Raw genomic sequence first — 17109 nt, forward strand, 5'->3', positions numbered from 1 at the left:
ATTAAGTTCACTGGCACGAGCTCGAGTCGACTCCAGATAAGTACGAGTCGACTCCGACTGAGAACAGACAGAAGGACAGAAAGCTTCAACTCAGAACCTGTCAGCGAGTCGACTCCCGAAGTGCGCGAGTCGACTCCGATGTTCACCGAGTCGACTCCAAGGAAGTAAGAGTCGACTCCAAGCAGTCACAGGCAGAAAAGTCAGAGAACAGTTTTCGGGTCTGAGATTCGAGTCGACTCCAGTGGAACGCGAGTCGACTCCGATAGGTGGCAAGTCGACTCCAGAGAAAGCAAGAGTCGACTCTCAGCGGTACACAAAGAAAAAGTCAGAAAGCATTTTATGGACTCTGAGATTCGAGTCGACTCCCGCAATACGCGAGTCGACTCCAAGACACCGCGACCCCAAGACAGACAGAAAACCAAGTTACTGCCTCTGAGATTCGAGTCGACTCCCAGACAGCTCGAGTCGACTCCAAGACAGCTTCACGTCAAAAGGCAGAAGACCATCTTTCGGAAACTGAGAGCCGAGTCGACTCCAAGGAAGTTCGAGTCGACTCCAAGACTGGACGAGCCAAAAGACAGAGGATCGGGAGTTCGGGCTCTGAGATTCGAGTCGACTCCCAGGACAGTCGAGTCGACTCGAGTGGACAAAATTCAAAATTGGATCCACGGACTTCAGTGGATGAGCCGACTCCAAAATTGCCAAGTCAGCTCCAGAAGTTGACGAGTCGACTCCAGGTCAAGACGAGTCGATTTCCAATCGTGAAGGCAACTTTAATTCAAATTTGGAACAGTTGCCGAGTCGACTCCGGAAAAGCTTGAGTCGACTCCCGCTACAGCCGAGTCGACTCCTGATCGCGCGAGTCGACTCCAACCCACCAACGGTCATATTGTCAGGCTGCGCAGAGTGTTCAGAACGGGCAAAAAAAGCACTCTAATGGCTAGTTTCCGTGGGGGTTGGCTTAAATAGCCACAGAGGACTGTAGCAAGGCAGAGAACAACCATTCCACTCCAACTAATCAAGCATTCAAGCTCTGCAACGTGCTCTTCAACGAAAAAGAGGAAGATCTGCATTTACTGCTTCCAACTACATCTTCCCAGCAATTAAAGCCTCCTTCTCCTGCATTCAAGTCGACTACTCTTTCAAGAGGAGACCAGAAGTTTAAGAAGCCATTCCTCATCTCCAATCTAAAAGCGTTTGAGGCTTCTTAACTTCATTTATTGTTCATATTGTTTTCATCTGCTTTTTGAGAAGCTCATTTTCTGTTTTCTTTCTACAACTTGTATTTACTTAGTTCAATCGGGGATTGAATCAAGGGGATTGAGGTTGGTTGGTGAGCCGAGTTAAAACCAACGTGTGTAAGGGTTTGATTGTGATCCCGGAAAAATAATCGGGGCGGTTCTAGTCGGTGAGCCTGGAAAAACCGACCGAGTTCGTTGTGAGCTCGTAAAACAACAAGTTTGGTTGTGAGCTTGGAAAACAACCGGCTGTAATCCAAGGGGGTTATAGTGAATTCCCAAGTGAGACTTGGGGAGTGGACGTAGGAGCAAGGGTTAGCTCCGAACCACTATAAAACCTTGTGTTTGTGTTGGATTGTCTCTCTTCTTCTTCCCCTCACATCACTCACAGCACTTAGCATTAATTAAATAACTTGCAATAGTTTTTAATTAGTCAACCACATCGTTTTAATTATTCAAATTATTTTAAAACCCAATTCACCCCCTCCCCCCTCTTGGGTTGTCTATCTGGGCAACAGGTACGATTATGATGCTTGCTCCAAATGAAAGAGGGACGGCTTTTCTTTCTTTACCCGAAGTAGTGAGCTTAGTACCAAAGCCTATAATTGATGGTTGGAGGGAGCTATCTAACTCTATCGAGATCTAGCTAGAAAGTATCGTACATGACATTTTTTTTTCTGGTTTGAGAGAGTCCTTGTATTCCTTTCCCAGAGTACTCTGTATCGAAAGGCAAACTAGTGGGTTATTCAAGTTTTTAATGTAGTGAGGCTCCGCCAATGGAAAGCATCAATCATTTGTTTCTCGACTACTTGTCGTGTGAAAAATAAAATAACTGAGTTAAAAAGGAGAGTCTTTTTAACTTTTTGTTCGTCTTCAGTGCCCCAAACTAGTTTTGGAAGGAATGATTTCAAATCCACCTGGTAAGGAAGATAGGTCAATATCAACGTCCCCATCAAAAGAGGCAGCATAAGCAGTTGAATCTAAAGAGAAGAAGTAGTCAAGAGATGGAACTAATTTGATGAAATGAAAGGTAGGCACTACAATTTCATATGAAGAAGAGCAGGAAGTTGTCTCTTCTTCAACAGGGTAGAAAGAGCAGAAGGCTTCCCCAACTCAATGTAATAATTAAGTTTAACATGTTCATCTAGCTTAAAATGATCAAGTTGAAGAGAGTTCTAAATATTATTATATTATGGGTACTGTGATATCTCTAATTAAATCTTTCTCTCCTTGATCAGAGAAGTGTGGAAAATAAATATTTGAATATTTTTAATTTAGTCTATTGCTTGGACTCTTCTCATGAATTGGATTTCAACCAATATAAAGCTATTTTTTCTTTAGTAGATAGTGAGTGGGTCAATCATCCTTCTCATTATAGTCCGCCAAAAATTAGTATACTAGTAATTCTACTTTTACACTATTCGGTACTTTTGTAAGCCTTGTACCGAGACTAAACCTTCAATCTTCAATCGGAATATAGATAAGATTAGAAAGGCCATTCTTAGGGCAAACGATGCAATAGCTACGATTAGAGCAATGCCTAGGGAGCAGCTTCATCTTCTTTCCTCCCCAAGTGTTTCTCGGTAAAAAAAGATTCACACCAAATGCAATAAATGATGTTAACAAATGTATAATGCATGACCCAACCCCTCAAGAACCCATAGGAAGAATTTCGAGTGATACCCTAGAGTAAGAAGATCCAGCAAGACATCTTGCAAGAAGACAATATCTGCATCTTCTTCATTGAAGAGCAAGAATTTAATAATCTCATATATAGTGACCTTTTGTGGGCTTGGTAGAATCAAAAGTAGTTCATAATGATATTAAAAATGACAATATAGATGTTCTCGCGCCTCTTGAAAATGTTTAACATTCACATCTAGAAAAACATCTGACCCAAGATTGCCCAAAACTATGTCATCAAGGGCGTCAAAGTTTGGGGAAGTGACCATCTTTAGGTCTTCGCCAAGGACGGCCTCAAGCTCAGGGATGAGTTATGGAGTGGCCTCGAGCATAGGACGAGTTTTGGAGCAAGTGGATTAGATAAAGATGTTATTGCTTCATCAAATTTTGCTTGTTTGGAATCAGGCTCGAATGAAGGGCCCTCCTCCCTTTCCCAGTTCCTAAGTGAGGAGAGTGAACCACTTCCGCAAATAGCTAATAAGGTAAGAAAACCCAAAAAGGCAGTCACAGTTTATAAAGAGTAAGATCAAGTGAGGTGATATCCATGATACTGATGTTTAGTGTTTATGTTCGCGATGTTTGCAAGCACAAACACATACCGAAAAAATGGAAAATGGGACCCTAGCCTTGTCGGCCCTCCAATTCTCAACCCCGACCTACACAAGTGGTTTTACAACCCACATTTTGAAAATCTCTATTAGGTTCTTATCTTAGTAGCAATCAGCGACCTTTTCTTCTTTTGCTTCACATAGCTTTTCATCTCCTTGATAGCAGGAAGTTCTATGAAAGTTTGGAGGACTTTGTACCATCCATTCCATTGTGGTTGGATTTTATTCAACAGCTCAAGGACTTGGAGCACATCTTTCATTCTTTCTACTGCTTGAAGTGATTGTTACAACTACAAAGAAATGACGAATCCCAATTACGGATATATACGAGTTGAAACTGCTTAGTGCATTCCATCCAATGTAAGCATCTGGATAATCTGGAATGCCACGTAGCATACCTAAAAGCCCTAAGAAATGCATGGGAAAGAGGGTCGGATTAACCCTAAAAGAGGTGATCTAAAAATGCATTTGGCCTAAAGTGTCAGCATATGTCCGACCAAAAATTTTACACACCCAATAGTAAAATCCTGCAAATAAAGCAAAAATATCTCCCATAGAAAGTACATAATAGAAATGTGCAACCACATAATAAGTATCATGCAGAGAAATGTCTAGCCTAGAATTTGCTAGAACTATTCTAGTGAGCCCTCCTATGGTGAACAAAAGATGAATCCTACAACAAATAACATGGGTGTTTTGTATTATATTGAACCTCCCCACATGATAGCGATGCAACTAAAATTTTTATTCTAGTGGGGACAACTATGATCATGGTAGCTATGGTGAAGTAGGCATGCATATCAACATCTAAGCCCATAGTAAACATATGATGGGGCCGAACAAGAGATCTAGGAACACCTAAACTAATCATGGCATTAGCCATGCCTAAATACATAAAGACTGGTTTTCTTGAAAGGTCGATACGATATGACTAATAATACTGGATCCAGGTAGAATGGGAATATATACCTCTAGATGACCGAAGAATCGAAAGAGATGCTGGTATAATATGGGGTCTCCCCCTCCAGCAGGATTAGAAAAGGTTGTGTTAAAGTTTCGATCGGTTAATAACATAATAATTGCCCCTATCAATACCGGAAGTGATAATAAAAGTAGGAATGTTATCACTAGAATAGACTACACAAAAGGGGTGATCTATGCATAGTCATTCCAGGTCCATGCATGTTGGAGATAGTTATTATAAAATTGATGGAACCTAAAATGGATGAAATACCTGATAGATGAGGACTAAAATTGCTAAATCTACTGCTCCTCCAGAATGGTTGGTAATACCACTCAGGGGCAAATAGACCATCCACCCAGTGTCGGTACACTCTTCTACTAAGGTTGGGCTTAATAGGAGCAAGAGATTTGGTGGTAACAACCAGAATGATATATTATTTAATCATGAAAATGCCATGCTAGGTGCACCTATCAGAATCGGAACATAACAATTACTAGATCTACCTATCATCGCCAGCATAAAGTTGATGATCCTGCCAAAAATTTGATCACCAAAAAAAGCTGACCACTGAGCCATCTAGCAATCTTTCCCGCTTGGCGCCTTGGTTGGACTTATTCTCGATGGCAAGAGTAACCGAGACTCCTAATGTAACTCAAATTATGAACATGCCTCAACATTGACTAACTAAACAAAATTCTTAGAAAAGTGGGACTTAGCAATGAATATTAACACTCCCTCTTATTGCAAAGTCCATATTGATAATGTTGAATTTATAGATACCATGAAATGCCATAGTAGTCATTATCATTATTACCTTAATAACAACAATATGTAAAGACTTATTGAACTAATAATTAAATAATACAGCTTATTTTTTAGCATGAACAATAACTCTACCAATCCATCCCCTGCAATGTATGTGTTGGAGTTGACAATGTCCTCAACCATTCCCTCTTAATATTTACTTCACGGTCACTATGTCAAGATTCCATCAAGCATCTAGCTTACACCATTAAATATCATGTTGTCAATTGCAATCACTGGTCACCACAGCATCAGCCATAAGCTGCACATACGTGAAATTAGCAAAAAATGTTTGGCTATATTCACATGCCTCTACTTGAGCAGCTCCATGTATTCATATGTAAAGCCAGGGGATCAATTTCCATTTTTATTGCTCATTCAAGATTTTGATCGGCACCACTTCAATTGTAGCATCTTTTGACTGTTCTAGGGCAGCATAAAAATCAAGTGCTTCATAAAATATATATATATCTACGTCACTAGATTTCTCCTACTCTAGATTTTCTTCTAGATTTGGTTGATTCTTAAATAGATCAAACTTGTAATATTCTAAAAAAAAAGTAAACTCGATATATCCCCCCCCCCCCCCCCCCCTCTCAAATCTTCATTTTTGAACAAGTTATATACTTCATTTACATCTTCTAGGAAGCATATAACCAAAACCCCCCTCTTCAGGCAAATTTTGTTTGAGGAATTGACATCTTGCTTGGATAGACTTTGAATGGATAACTATCAGAATATTTCACATTTTTTTTCAACTTCTCTGTATTCTAGATATGAAGAATATCTACTATAGCTTGAAGAATTCACATCATCTTCTTAGATTTCAAAATCCACTTTGTTCCCACAACCATATTGTCAAAAGTATCTGTTGGTATTACCTTCCAAGATATCAAATAAAATTTTTCATCTCGAATATGGTTTGACCATACACTTCCAAATTGGACAATTGGTGTTATTCAAATTATGAAGTGGGCAAGTGGTAGTGAAAATGGCCATATTGAGGTTGGTGAAATTGGCCATCATTTGTACCCAAAAAAAAAAAATAGCCATCATAATCTGAATATCAAATTACAACAGAATCCACACATTCGCATACAAGCATAGTGAATTATTAGAAGCTCTAAAATAATTATATTTGAAGCTGCATACCACGTAGTTGTACATCAAACTAACCTCAGTTTGATATCAAGTAAGAAAAATCTATACACTATCTGATAATATGCAGAACAACATGCATCCTTATGGAATAAGATCAGTCGACCTAGAATCATCACGAATAAGCACCCAACACAGAGACAAACTCATGGATGAAAATTATTTGAAAATCTCCAGGCCATTAATATAGTGATAAGACTATGGAATGGGAGCCTAGCACCCGTCACAGGATTCCAAAGGGGCACTCATGCTTTAAATGGCCTCAACCTCACGTCACTCTTAATAAATTGATAGAACTCTAGTTGGAATAGGGCTAAAATCCTTGGTGCTGTCACGGCACAGGAGGAGGTTATGACACTTTTGTTATCCTTAGGATAATACCTAAGAGTCAGTTTGAATGATCGGGTTGCTGGTTTTTTTTTTCTTTCTATGAGATTTGAGCTGGTCCACTCTAAAACTATTTTTGGGTACTTATAAACGTAGGCTTAGCCCGGCCTGTCATCCTATAATTTTTTTGGTTATACTGACCTAATCAATAAATCCAACAGAAATTTCAGCCCAACCATCAAAATATACTTTAAGTATGAACACTACATCAAAAATAGGTTTTCTCGACTCTTATGTGCCGACGCAAGAAAGAAACGCCGGTAATTTAGGCACCACGCCAAAATTTGCCGACCCTTTTTAGTAGCATCGGAAGAAATTTAAATTAAACGACGCTTAAAAACGTCGTCGGAATCCTATTACAGTTAAAAGCATTGTCGGAAGCCCTAAAAAGTGACGTCGGAAGCCTTAGTGTGCTAACGCAACGTTTTTAAAAGCATTGTCGGAGGCCTAATCATCTTTGGCCTAATATCTCTCGAAGATGACGTTTTACAAAGTGTCGTCGGAAGCCTAATCATCTCCGGGCTATTTGTTTCTTAAAAAACAATGTTTTTAATAAACATTGCCGGAGGCCTAATGGGAACTAAGACGATGCTTTCTAAAGCATCGTCGGAGAACAGCAGTAAACCCCCCTCCCTCCAATCCCAATCCTCTCTCTCTCTCTCTCAAAGAACAAACCCTAACCCCTTCACCCAACTGCCATCATCCCAGCCCACCCCATCCCCCCCTCCTTCCTCCCCGATCCAACTTGGCTGGCCCTCTCCCCCCAAACCCCCCACCAAGCTTTGGATCAAGAACCATACCTACTAATCTTCGAGGACAATCCCACACCGTTGAGAAGGGCGTTCTAGGGCACAGCTACGGCACCTCCCCCTCCCCCTCTACCGCCCCCTCCCCCAAGCCCCCGTATTCTACCCCACCGAGGAGGAGTTCAAGGACCTCTTGGAGTTCATCGACAAGATCCGTCCCCAGGCCGGGCCCTTCGGCAGCTACCGCATCATGCCCCTCCCTTTGCCCTCGCCCTCAAAGAATATCCTACTTATTCAAACGGTGAAACTCTAACCCACATTAACTAAGACTTATACTCTAACTCAAGTTATTAACAAGCTTTAACATTGACCAACTAAACAAAATAGCTAAAAAAATTGTGACTCGGCAACAAATCTCAACAATGCGGTGGCAACACTTTTCATTTGAAGGATGTTATCTAATCATAAGGTTAGGTATGTAATATTTAGATTTGGGAGGAGCATCCATACAACTTTAAACTTTTGAAGGGTTTTTTAATGTGAGTTTCAAATTTCATATACACACATCCCTAGATGCATTTTGTATCTTTTAAGAAGCAGCAAATAAACTCTTTTGAAAGTACATATGCAAAAATTTCATTATGCTATGGATGCATGAGTAACAGATTTTCAAATTAAGTACATGATTTCTAATTATTAGATAATTTAAATATTATAAATCATGATTAGCAATGCCAATTTTTGTCCCAACTACTTCCATGATTTTACATTGAGAGTTGAAAACACCAACTGTTATGAAAGTAGTCTAACTTTGGTGTGTTGTGTGTGCGTGCAGGCACAAATATGCTAGTCCTCATATATTGATATCTTTCTGAATTTAAGTGTGAGAATTGATGCAAAATAGGCCCATCACAAAATAAAGTCTGCAAGCCCAGCCAACTTCAGTTCAAATTATAAAAAGAGAGAGAGAGAGAGAGAGAGAGAGAGAGAAATAAGGAATCAAAACAAAGGAAAATGTGATCCTCCGCCCGATCCCCCGACTGTTGTGATTAGGACCACAGATCTATGGCTAGTGACGACTCTGCATGGCCGATGCGAATGGTCGTCGACCATTGCCAATCAATAGCCAACCCATTAAGCCGAGTTTATCTCATCCAAAAATATTTTTAAAAATCCTCCTCATCCATCACATTTGGTCCATCACCGAGCCTTCTCCCTTCCTCTTCCTCATCTCCCGCAGTCGCTGTGCCGCCACAGTTGATCTCCACTGCCCAACAAACTCTCCTTCTCTCTCTAACATCCCCTGCCTCCCTTATTCTAAGATTTATTGCCTTGTTTCTCACAAGAATTTATTGCCATCGGCAAAGCTCCCTCGCCACACCACTCATTGGTGAGATCTCTCTCTCTCTCTGACCTATTGGTCGAAGAAGCTGCAACCACAGCCGCTAGCGGTGTTGCCCCTCTTCTCTTCCCTTCTCAATCTTTTCACTATGCATGACTTATTTCCACCGACTACTGCCGCCATTCGGGCTGCTGCTGCTGTTCCCTAGACACTGCCGATGCTGAGTGGCTACCTCGGCGCCGACTCTATTGTACTCGGCTGTTGGATCTTTGGCATCCACCCCTAGTCTCTCCTCTTCTTTTCTTTCTTCCTTCTCTCTCTCTTCCTTCTTCATTTCCTTCTTCTTCTTTCAAATTCTTCCCTTTTCTTCCCATTTTTTCTTTTTTATTATTTTCCAAAAAAATAATAAAAGAAAAAAAAAAGAAGAAAGAAAAAAATGATGAAGGCACCTATCTTTTGATCAAGTCCACAATCCACCTAGATTTAGACCTTCCCCTGATGGTCGACCCGGCCAACACAAACCAAGCCCAGACCGAGCTTCTCTCTCTTTGTTTTAAGCTTCTTATCTCTCTCTCGATTGAAGGCTAACAGTATTAATTTCATGTTGCTTAGAGCTTTCAATCCCAGAGCAGCATTGGGCCTAGGGATCGGGCCATGTGTCGGAAGCTGTGATTAGCCTTGTTGGAAGGATTTTTAGATCTGATTGAATTAAGACAATAAGTTTTCTCTACCCCTGGTTATTTTTTAATGCATTCCATGTATTTATTTAAAATTTATATTTATTAGCTTTTGAATAAAAATATTTAAATATTTAAAAATTGAAAACTTCAAAAAATATGCATGATTATGAATATTATGCATGTTTACATAAAAAGGGTAATTCAAAAATTATGGATCAAGCATAAATCCTTGTTTTGGCATGACTATGAAAATAATCAATTATTTGCATAATTGCAAAATTTGAAGTGAGACGATATCCCTATTTTGATAATGCATAATGTTTGGAAATAGATAATTACTCGTGTTTGAATTTTGCATTAATTTTTGAAATGAAATAATTTTTCTATTCTTAGAAATAAGATGTGAAAATTCTAGTTGGTATTGCTTATGTTGTTGAAAACAAGTATGTTTATGAGAAATCAGTTTATTATGGATATTTTAAAAAACTCTTTAGTTTGGCCACACGTCATAAACTAATTTCTTTCAAGATTAGCTAGTCGAGGTTGATCATTGGTAGAGCTGGCCTGAAAGCCCTTTCGGGCTAGCTAGTCGGGGTTGATCACTGGTACACACTAATGGATCACATGTTTTGTTTTAAGGACTAGTCTTTTTGCTCTATCATGAGGTTACATGTGGCCGTGTGATTTAGAGCTAGTTCTCTTTTGGGCCTAGTGATAGTTGAGGTGGATCACTAGTACATGCTCATGGATCGCGTGTTCTATATTCAAGGGCTAGTCTTTTTCGAGCCTTATCATAGGGTTGATTGTGGTCGTAATCATAAAAGACTGGAAGAGAGTTTATGATTAACAGTTATGCATAGCATATTCTGAAACAATATGTTGGTAGAGGCATCTTAGCATTGTTGAATTGTTTATATTGGAAAATTTATTTTATGCTTGATCCTACTAGAGATTTTGGAAACTTTTTGGGCTCTAAGTTCGTTATCCCTTTTCTATTTTTCACAAATGCGGCAGAGTAGACGGGGCTTGGGGCCGAGCAGTAAGAAGTTTAGGATATAGAAGACATCTGATTAGCTTTTTTTTGAATAAATTTGATTTATATTGGACTTTATTATTAATAATTGTGGATTATTTTTTTAATAAATATATTAGATTATTTGCTTCTGCCACTACTTGAATTTGGAATGACATGCATATGAATAAAGAGGTAGGCCTTGCATATCCTATGGGGTTAACCGTAGGATGTGCGATCGTTTGTCACATGCTCATCTCAGGCGATTGAGTCGTGGCGTGACAATAAGCGACAAAATATTATTATGTTGTGAAAAAATATTTTAAATTTCTTAATCTATAGTCTCTCTCTATAGGTTTTATAGAAAAAAAGAAATAAAAATGATGACCGATAGCACTTTCCGTTCCATTTGTATTATACTAGCTGATACTTCTGAATATTGATCATTATATTAAATTGTGGTCTTAATATGGTTCAAATGATGAAACATGACCGAAACATCCATCTTAAAGCATTTAGATTAACTGATTCTAGGTTTGTCTTCATCTTTCCTACTAAAGAGTATTGTTACTCGATTAGTTCTGCACGTCGTGGCAAGCACCATGTTGTCACATCTTAGTATATGTTGTCATCCGTAGCTAAGAGGGTTGTACATGTGTGTGTTTTGTTCCATATCAACTATGCACTGGATAGATTTGCATATTTGCACGAGGTTAAGAAATCTAAATAACACTTTCCAATTAGTCCTATTTGGATAAGATTTTGGATTGTGACTAATGGTATCAGAGTGAATTTGGTCCATGACCTATGTGGATTAGAGAACACTATAACAGGGGTTCATAGGGCTGACCATGTGCCGATCATAGTGCTTGTGATTAGATTTGAGTGGATTTGGACTCTTAGCTTAGCGGAGAAGTTAGAGCTTAAACGGAAGAAGTATGTGAGGATCCGTGCGGGCATGTGTTTAGTCCTATATCGACCATGCATTGGATATATCTCAAGTATTTGTACAGAGTCAAGGAACCCAGATAACATCTTTGAGCTAGTCACTTTGGGTGAGATCCTGGATTGCGGCAATAGGTATCAGAGCGGATCCAACCAATAGCCTACGTGGACTATAAGATACTATAGCACAGGTTCATAGAGGCTTATACTGGATAGATCATAGTGTTTGTGATTAGATTTGAATAAATTTAGATTCTATGCGAGGATGATACAGCTTATCTGTTATGGTCTTGGAAAGCAATCATCCCCTTAAAGAACAAATCATCGGCGTTTTAGCCTGATTGTAGCAAAACTTTTTCCAACCACCAACCGTTCATCTTAAAGTTAGCTTTCACTGATTGCGGCAAACGTATAAGCCCTGACAGCAACAGCTGACATCGAATTATTTATATAGGTTAAACCTTTTAATACAGCAATAAATGTAATCAATTTTATTACGTACCGGCACATGCACATGAACTATACATCAAACGTTTCATTTTCGTTTGACGGAATGTGATGCGTGGTGAACTTCGATTCTTATACAAGATAAATGATTACACCGTCATGGGCCCTCAAGTAAAATTAATTTCATCATTTGCCGGGCCCAAATATAGGTAATGCGCGCCCCCACATACGGAGAGGCCGTTTTCATATCTTGAATCAAAGTCATGCTTAATAATACCACCAAAACTTTCTAATAAATACTAAAATCAGTTAAATATTAAAATCATGCATGCATGACCTCAATCACCAACCTAAGTCGGCAAGATAGCTCTGTATATACAACTTTATTCTCATATGTGGAGAGTTTATTTCTATATCGTGAGTTTATGACATATAGGTTACAATAAAAGCACACTTATACCTAACAATACCAATAAATATTTCTAATAAATACTAAAATTAATTAAAATAAAATTGTGCAAGCATGAACTCGATCGCCAACCAAAACCAGCAACAAGCTATCAAAGCCGATAGGCATTATTAATTTGCAGAGTGATGTTAGCCAGATCAGTTCAGCTTTTGTATGATTCCTCGCTCATAAAGCCAAATGCATGGTGCTGCGCCAGATTCTTTTCTAAACCATCGACATTGGCTTCATTTTGCTTAAATGAAAGGCAAGGGAAGGACCAGACTCCCAGAGAATTGTCCCTCGCCGTGTCTTGGACTTTTGTCCAAATGCAATGCTTGCTCAAACGGACACGTGAACCGGGCTCCTCTTATTTTTATGAGGAATTTAAAAGAACAAGGCGAGTCCATGCATCCTGTTTCTGACTTTTCTGACTTTCCTGACTTTCTTCCACTTACGAGCACACAATACCAGGCCTCCACATATTGCCAATACGGCATTATTGGGTTGGTGAGGCAGCTCTCCACTACACAATGCAATGAGGTGTTGCACTTGGCTATATTATAGTGCCACCCCCACTTCATGCCCCAGCATAGCCCACCGCATCAATGCCAGAAGCAAGGCCGGCAGGCACTTTCCTTCTATTGGAGTGGCTGCTACTGCTCATTCTTGCAAGCTCTAGCCCTCCGCCAGACCCGATAAAGTGCTCGCCAGGCACCGGCAAATGCACCATCACCAACATCTATGGGACCTTCCCCGACCGATCGATCTGTGGAGCAGCAGCTGCGGTCTATCCAACCTCCGAGCAAGAGCTCGTTGAGGCGGTGGCGAAAGCCACTGCCGGCAAGAGGAAGATGAAGGTGGCAACACGCTACTCCAGTAGCATCCCCAAGCTGGCCTGTCCCGGAGGGGATGACGGGCTTATAGTCAGCACCAGATACCTTAATGGCATTGTGAGCACCGAGGTGTCGAGGATGAGGATTACGGTAGAGAGTGGAGTGACGCTCGAGGAGTTGATCAAGGTGGCGGCGAAGGCCGGCCTTGCGCTGCCTTACGCGCCCTACTGGTGGGGGGTGACGGTCGGCGGCATGCTGTCGACGGGCGCCCACGGAAGTTCTTTGCGGGGGAAGGGGAGCGCAGTCCACGAGTACGTCGTGGGGCTGAGATTGGTCACGCCGGCTTCGGCCAGCGAAGGCTACGCTAAGATTCGAGAGCTGGACGTCGGGGACCCTGACTTGGATGCGGCCAAGGTTTCATTGGGAGTACTTGGAGTTATCTCGCAGGTAATGGTCCATAAATTCCTCGTCTCTTTGCTTCTTTTTCTTAGGATTTGGTGATTGGCTTTGTAAGCCAGCTGTAGTGCAGCCAGGTAATTTTAAAAGAAGGAACAGTGTAGAAGCAAATCTCTCTTCCAACAGCTTATTTATATCCTTAAAAGGTCCCATAATTAGATATGTATTGCTTCTTCTTTTCTGGTAAAAATTAGCTATGTATTGCTTACAAAAAGAAAAAGAAAAATAAGAGAAGGAATTGAGCCGAGATCAATTCAATTTATTAAAATGAAGGAATACTGAGACATCTAGCGGAGGAAAGATTGCTTTAAACATGATTCACTTCCATTCAGATCCGGTCCGATTAGGTATTGAATCACTTGTATTGGTCTTTGGACTTTTATAAATCAAATCATGTTAAAAATAATGAACTTTTTGTGGGATTATTCATTTGTTGCTAGCTTTTTTCAAAAACTATTTTGGAAGGTCTCCACCTTGCAGCATAATCTTCATATTTCTTCAAATTCCAAAAATTCATCCTTTTATAGTTCTACATGCACTAATTTTGACATCTTTTGGCATCATGTATGCTATGTTATCACGATGTATAGTAACTTTGACATTCTTGATGACTTGTCTAGCACTATAAATTGTTAAGTAATTTGCTTATACCAAAAAAAAAAAAAAGCTGTAAATAAACTATGTTGAGCTGGATTTTAAGCTGCTATAATAATTGCATAAAAAAATTCCAGTGTAATTGGGAATAAAATAGAATGTACGGATATTTTATGAGGATTATGTTTACTATAAATGATAGGATATTGTTTGCAATTTCAGAAAAGAAGAGGAACAATTGTGCAAATATTAAAGATAATAGATGAAGAAAAGTTGGTGTACTAATACTAATGAAAAAGCAATAATTGTTCTAAAGATTAGATAATATCATAACCATATGTTTTTAATTAATGCTTGTATCATTGATGTACTTCTTATTTCATGCATTATGTCAAACACTAATGATATGAGGCGCGTGGCCTTAGGAAGGCCTATTCTGGGAAAACCGTGGGGGCTGCCCGTCCATTGCGCCCCTCGAAGTAATGAAACGATAGTTGCCTAATTGAAAAAAAGGACGGCATTAATACTGGTACCAAGTTAGACAGCATTGCTTGACCGGAGTTTTATTTTGTCATCTGCTCCCCAACTGGACCTAAATGTATAAGAAAAGTGGAGACGAATTTATTCTTAGGCATATGCAACTATTCATTGTTTGGTTGTCTGCTCCCCAACTGGACCTCAATGTATAAGAAAAGTAGAGGCGAATTTATTCCTAGGCATATGCAACTATTCATTGAGACACCTCGCCCCATGAAGGCCTATGTCACCAATCCTTGCAAATGGTTATCATTGTGCTTCAATAGCTTATAACTGCTATCGTTGAAGTAGTGAAATAATGCTAGTTGTTGAGAATTTATTGAGCATTGCTTTAATTTTTCAGAACTTGTGACCAGTTCAGTTGAATGGACTCTTAACAACAACAACAAAAAAAAGTAAAAATAAATAAAAAGCCTCCTACATATATAGGATCATCAAATTTTCGAATTGAGCATTTGTATCCAGGTCAAGATATGATGCCCATTTTTTGGTTCTCCATAGCCATGCTACATATATAGGATCATCAAATTTTCCAAGCTTGTCTCTTTAATTTGTGTGCACCAAATGCAACCTCGCCAGCACAACCACAATGTGGTAGTAAAAAGATTGTGAGCTTCTTCTCTTGGCTTCAGGTTACCTTGGCGTTACAACCGCTGTTCAAGCGATCCATCACCTTTCTAAAGGGCGACGACTCGGACCTAGCATCGATGGCAGTCACCTTGGGCGACCAGCACGAGTTCGCCGACATGTCATGGTACCCAGGCCACGGCAAAGTCATCTACCGGATTGACGACCGTGTCCCCTCCAAACTCCCCGGCAATGGCCTCAACGACTTCGTCGGATTCCGGTCCACGGCGACGCTACTACTGGGCATCAACAGATTAGCAGGTAGATCCATCGCCATGCTCCACACCTTTACCCACGTTGATTGAGATCCTTGTAGTTCCAAGACACACTGACTTAATTCCCCTTGCATCTCTCACATGAAGAGGAGACCCTGGAAGCCACAGGCAATGCTGACGGCAAGTGCACCGATTCGAAGCTTACAACGACGACGATTGCCATCGATAACTATGGGTTTACAAATGATGGCGTTTGGTTCAGAGGTTATCCCGTGGTTGGCTTCCAGAACCGGTTGCAGTCCTCAGGGAGCTGCCTCGATGGACCGAAGGACGACCTCCTCACTGCATGTCCATGGGACCCAAGAGTTAAGGGGGAGTTCTTTCACCAAACAACTTTCAGCATTGGATTGTCCAAGGCTAAGGACTTCATCCTCGATGTACAGAAGCTCAGGGACCTCAACCCGAAAGCTCTGTGTGGCGTCGAGCTCTACAATGGCATCCTCATGCGCTTCGTGAAGGCTTCATCAGCGTACCTGGGCAAGCAAGAGGACTCATTAGATTTCGATGTCACCTATTATAGGAGTCATGACCCCATGGCTCCAAGGCTTCATGAAGACTTGCTTGAGGAGATCGAGCAGATGGGACTCTTCAAGTATGGAGGCTTGCCGCACTGGGGGAAGAATCGGAACATTGCATTCGATGGAGTGATCGACAAGTATGCGAAGGGGCGAGAATTTCTCAGGATTAAACGTCTCTATGATCCTGACGGATTGTTCTCCAGCCAGTGGACCGATCAGGTTCTTGGTGTCAATGGGACAACAAGCATCATCAAGAAGGGTTGTGCCTTGGAAGGTCTATGCATATGCTCGGAGGACATCCATTGTGCACCTGAGAAGGGATATTTTTGCCGCCCTGGTAAGGTGTACAAGGATGCCCGGGTATGCACCAAGAATTAACTAATATCAGCTCGTTTTATACTCATAAAACCATCAGTAGTCTTAAGAACAAGAAACATAGTCTTGTTCAGTGTTATTACGGTGATTGTTATCATGTTTGGATTTTCTAATTGTTAATGTATATTATAAACGAGCAAGACGTCTGTACTTTTCAATACAGGGTTACTGATGTACGTGAAGATCCAATGTTTCCCACAAAAGGCAAATTATTGCTTTCTTTATCTAATAAGCGTTGTGAGAGAAAATTTAAGGGCGTATCTCTCAATCTGCTATTAAAGGAAAAGGAAATTGATATTCTGGGAGAGAACTGAGGGGATTTTGAGGATTTGTATGAACTACCATGTCCCATAGTGTTTATATATAGGAGGCCTCAGAATTAACTGTTTCGTAAATTGCTTGTATGTGATCAATGGTGATGATCAGCTTGAG

The 17109-nt window shown here is 40.4% G+C and overlaps 1 protein-coding gene across 1 annotated transcript; it reads left to right on the forward strand.

Annotated features, from left to right (window-relative positions):
• The first annotated feature begins 13051 nt into the window (after positions 1-13051).
• On the forward strand, positions 13052-16859 carry LOC103696384 (putative L-gulonolactone oxidase 6). Its single transcript, XM_008777996.6, has 3 exons — positions 13052-13742; positions 15515-15770; positions 15872-16859. Exons 1-3 carry the CDS (start codon positions 13068-13070, stop codon positions 16678-16680), a joined length of 1740 nt encoding a protein of 579 aa, XP_008776218.6. The 5' UTR covers positions 13052-13067; the 3' UTR covers positions 16681-16859.
• The last annotated feature ends 250 nt before the right edge of the window (positions 16860-17109 follow it).

Source organism: Phoenix dactylifera, chromosome 10 (genome assembly GCF_051530095.1).
Source record: "Phoenix dactylifera cultivar Ajwa chromosome 10, Ajwa_hap1_PhDact_Kaust_v1.1, whole genome shotgun sequence".
Taxonomy (NCBI): domain Eukaryota; kingdom Viridiplantae; phylum Streptophyta; class Magnoliopsida; order Arecales; family Arecaceae; genus Phoenix; species Phoenix dactylifera.

Bases quoted from the DNA above. Each gene is read 5' to 3' on its own strand.
- LOC103696384 (XM_008777996.6), top strand. From the start codon at position 13,068: ATGCCAGAAGCAAGGCCGGCAGGCACTTTCCTTCTATTGGAGTGGCTG. The intron at 13,743-15,514 runs GTAATGGTCCAT...TCTTGGCTTCAG, and splicing joins TACTTGGAGTTATCTCGCAG to GTTACCTTGGCGTTACAACC. The intron at 15,771-15,871 runs GTAGATCCATCG...TCTCACATGAAG, and splicing joins GGGCATCAACAGATTAGCAG to AGGAGACCCTGGAAGCCACA.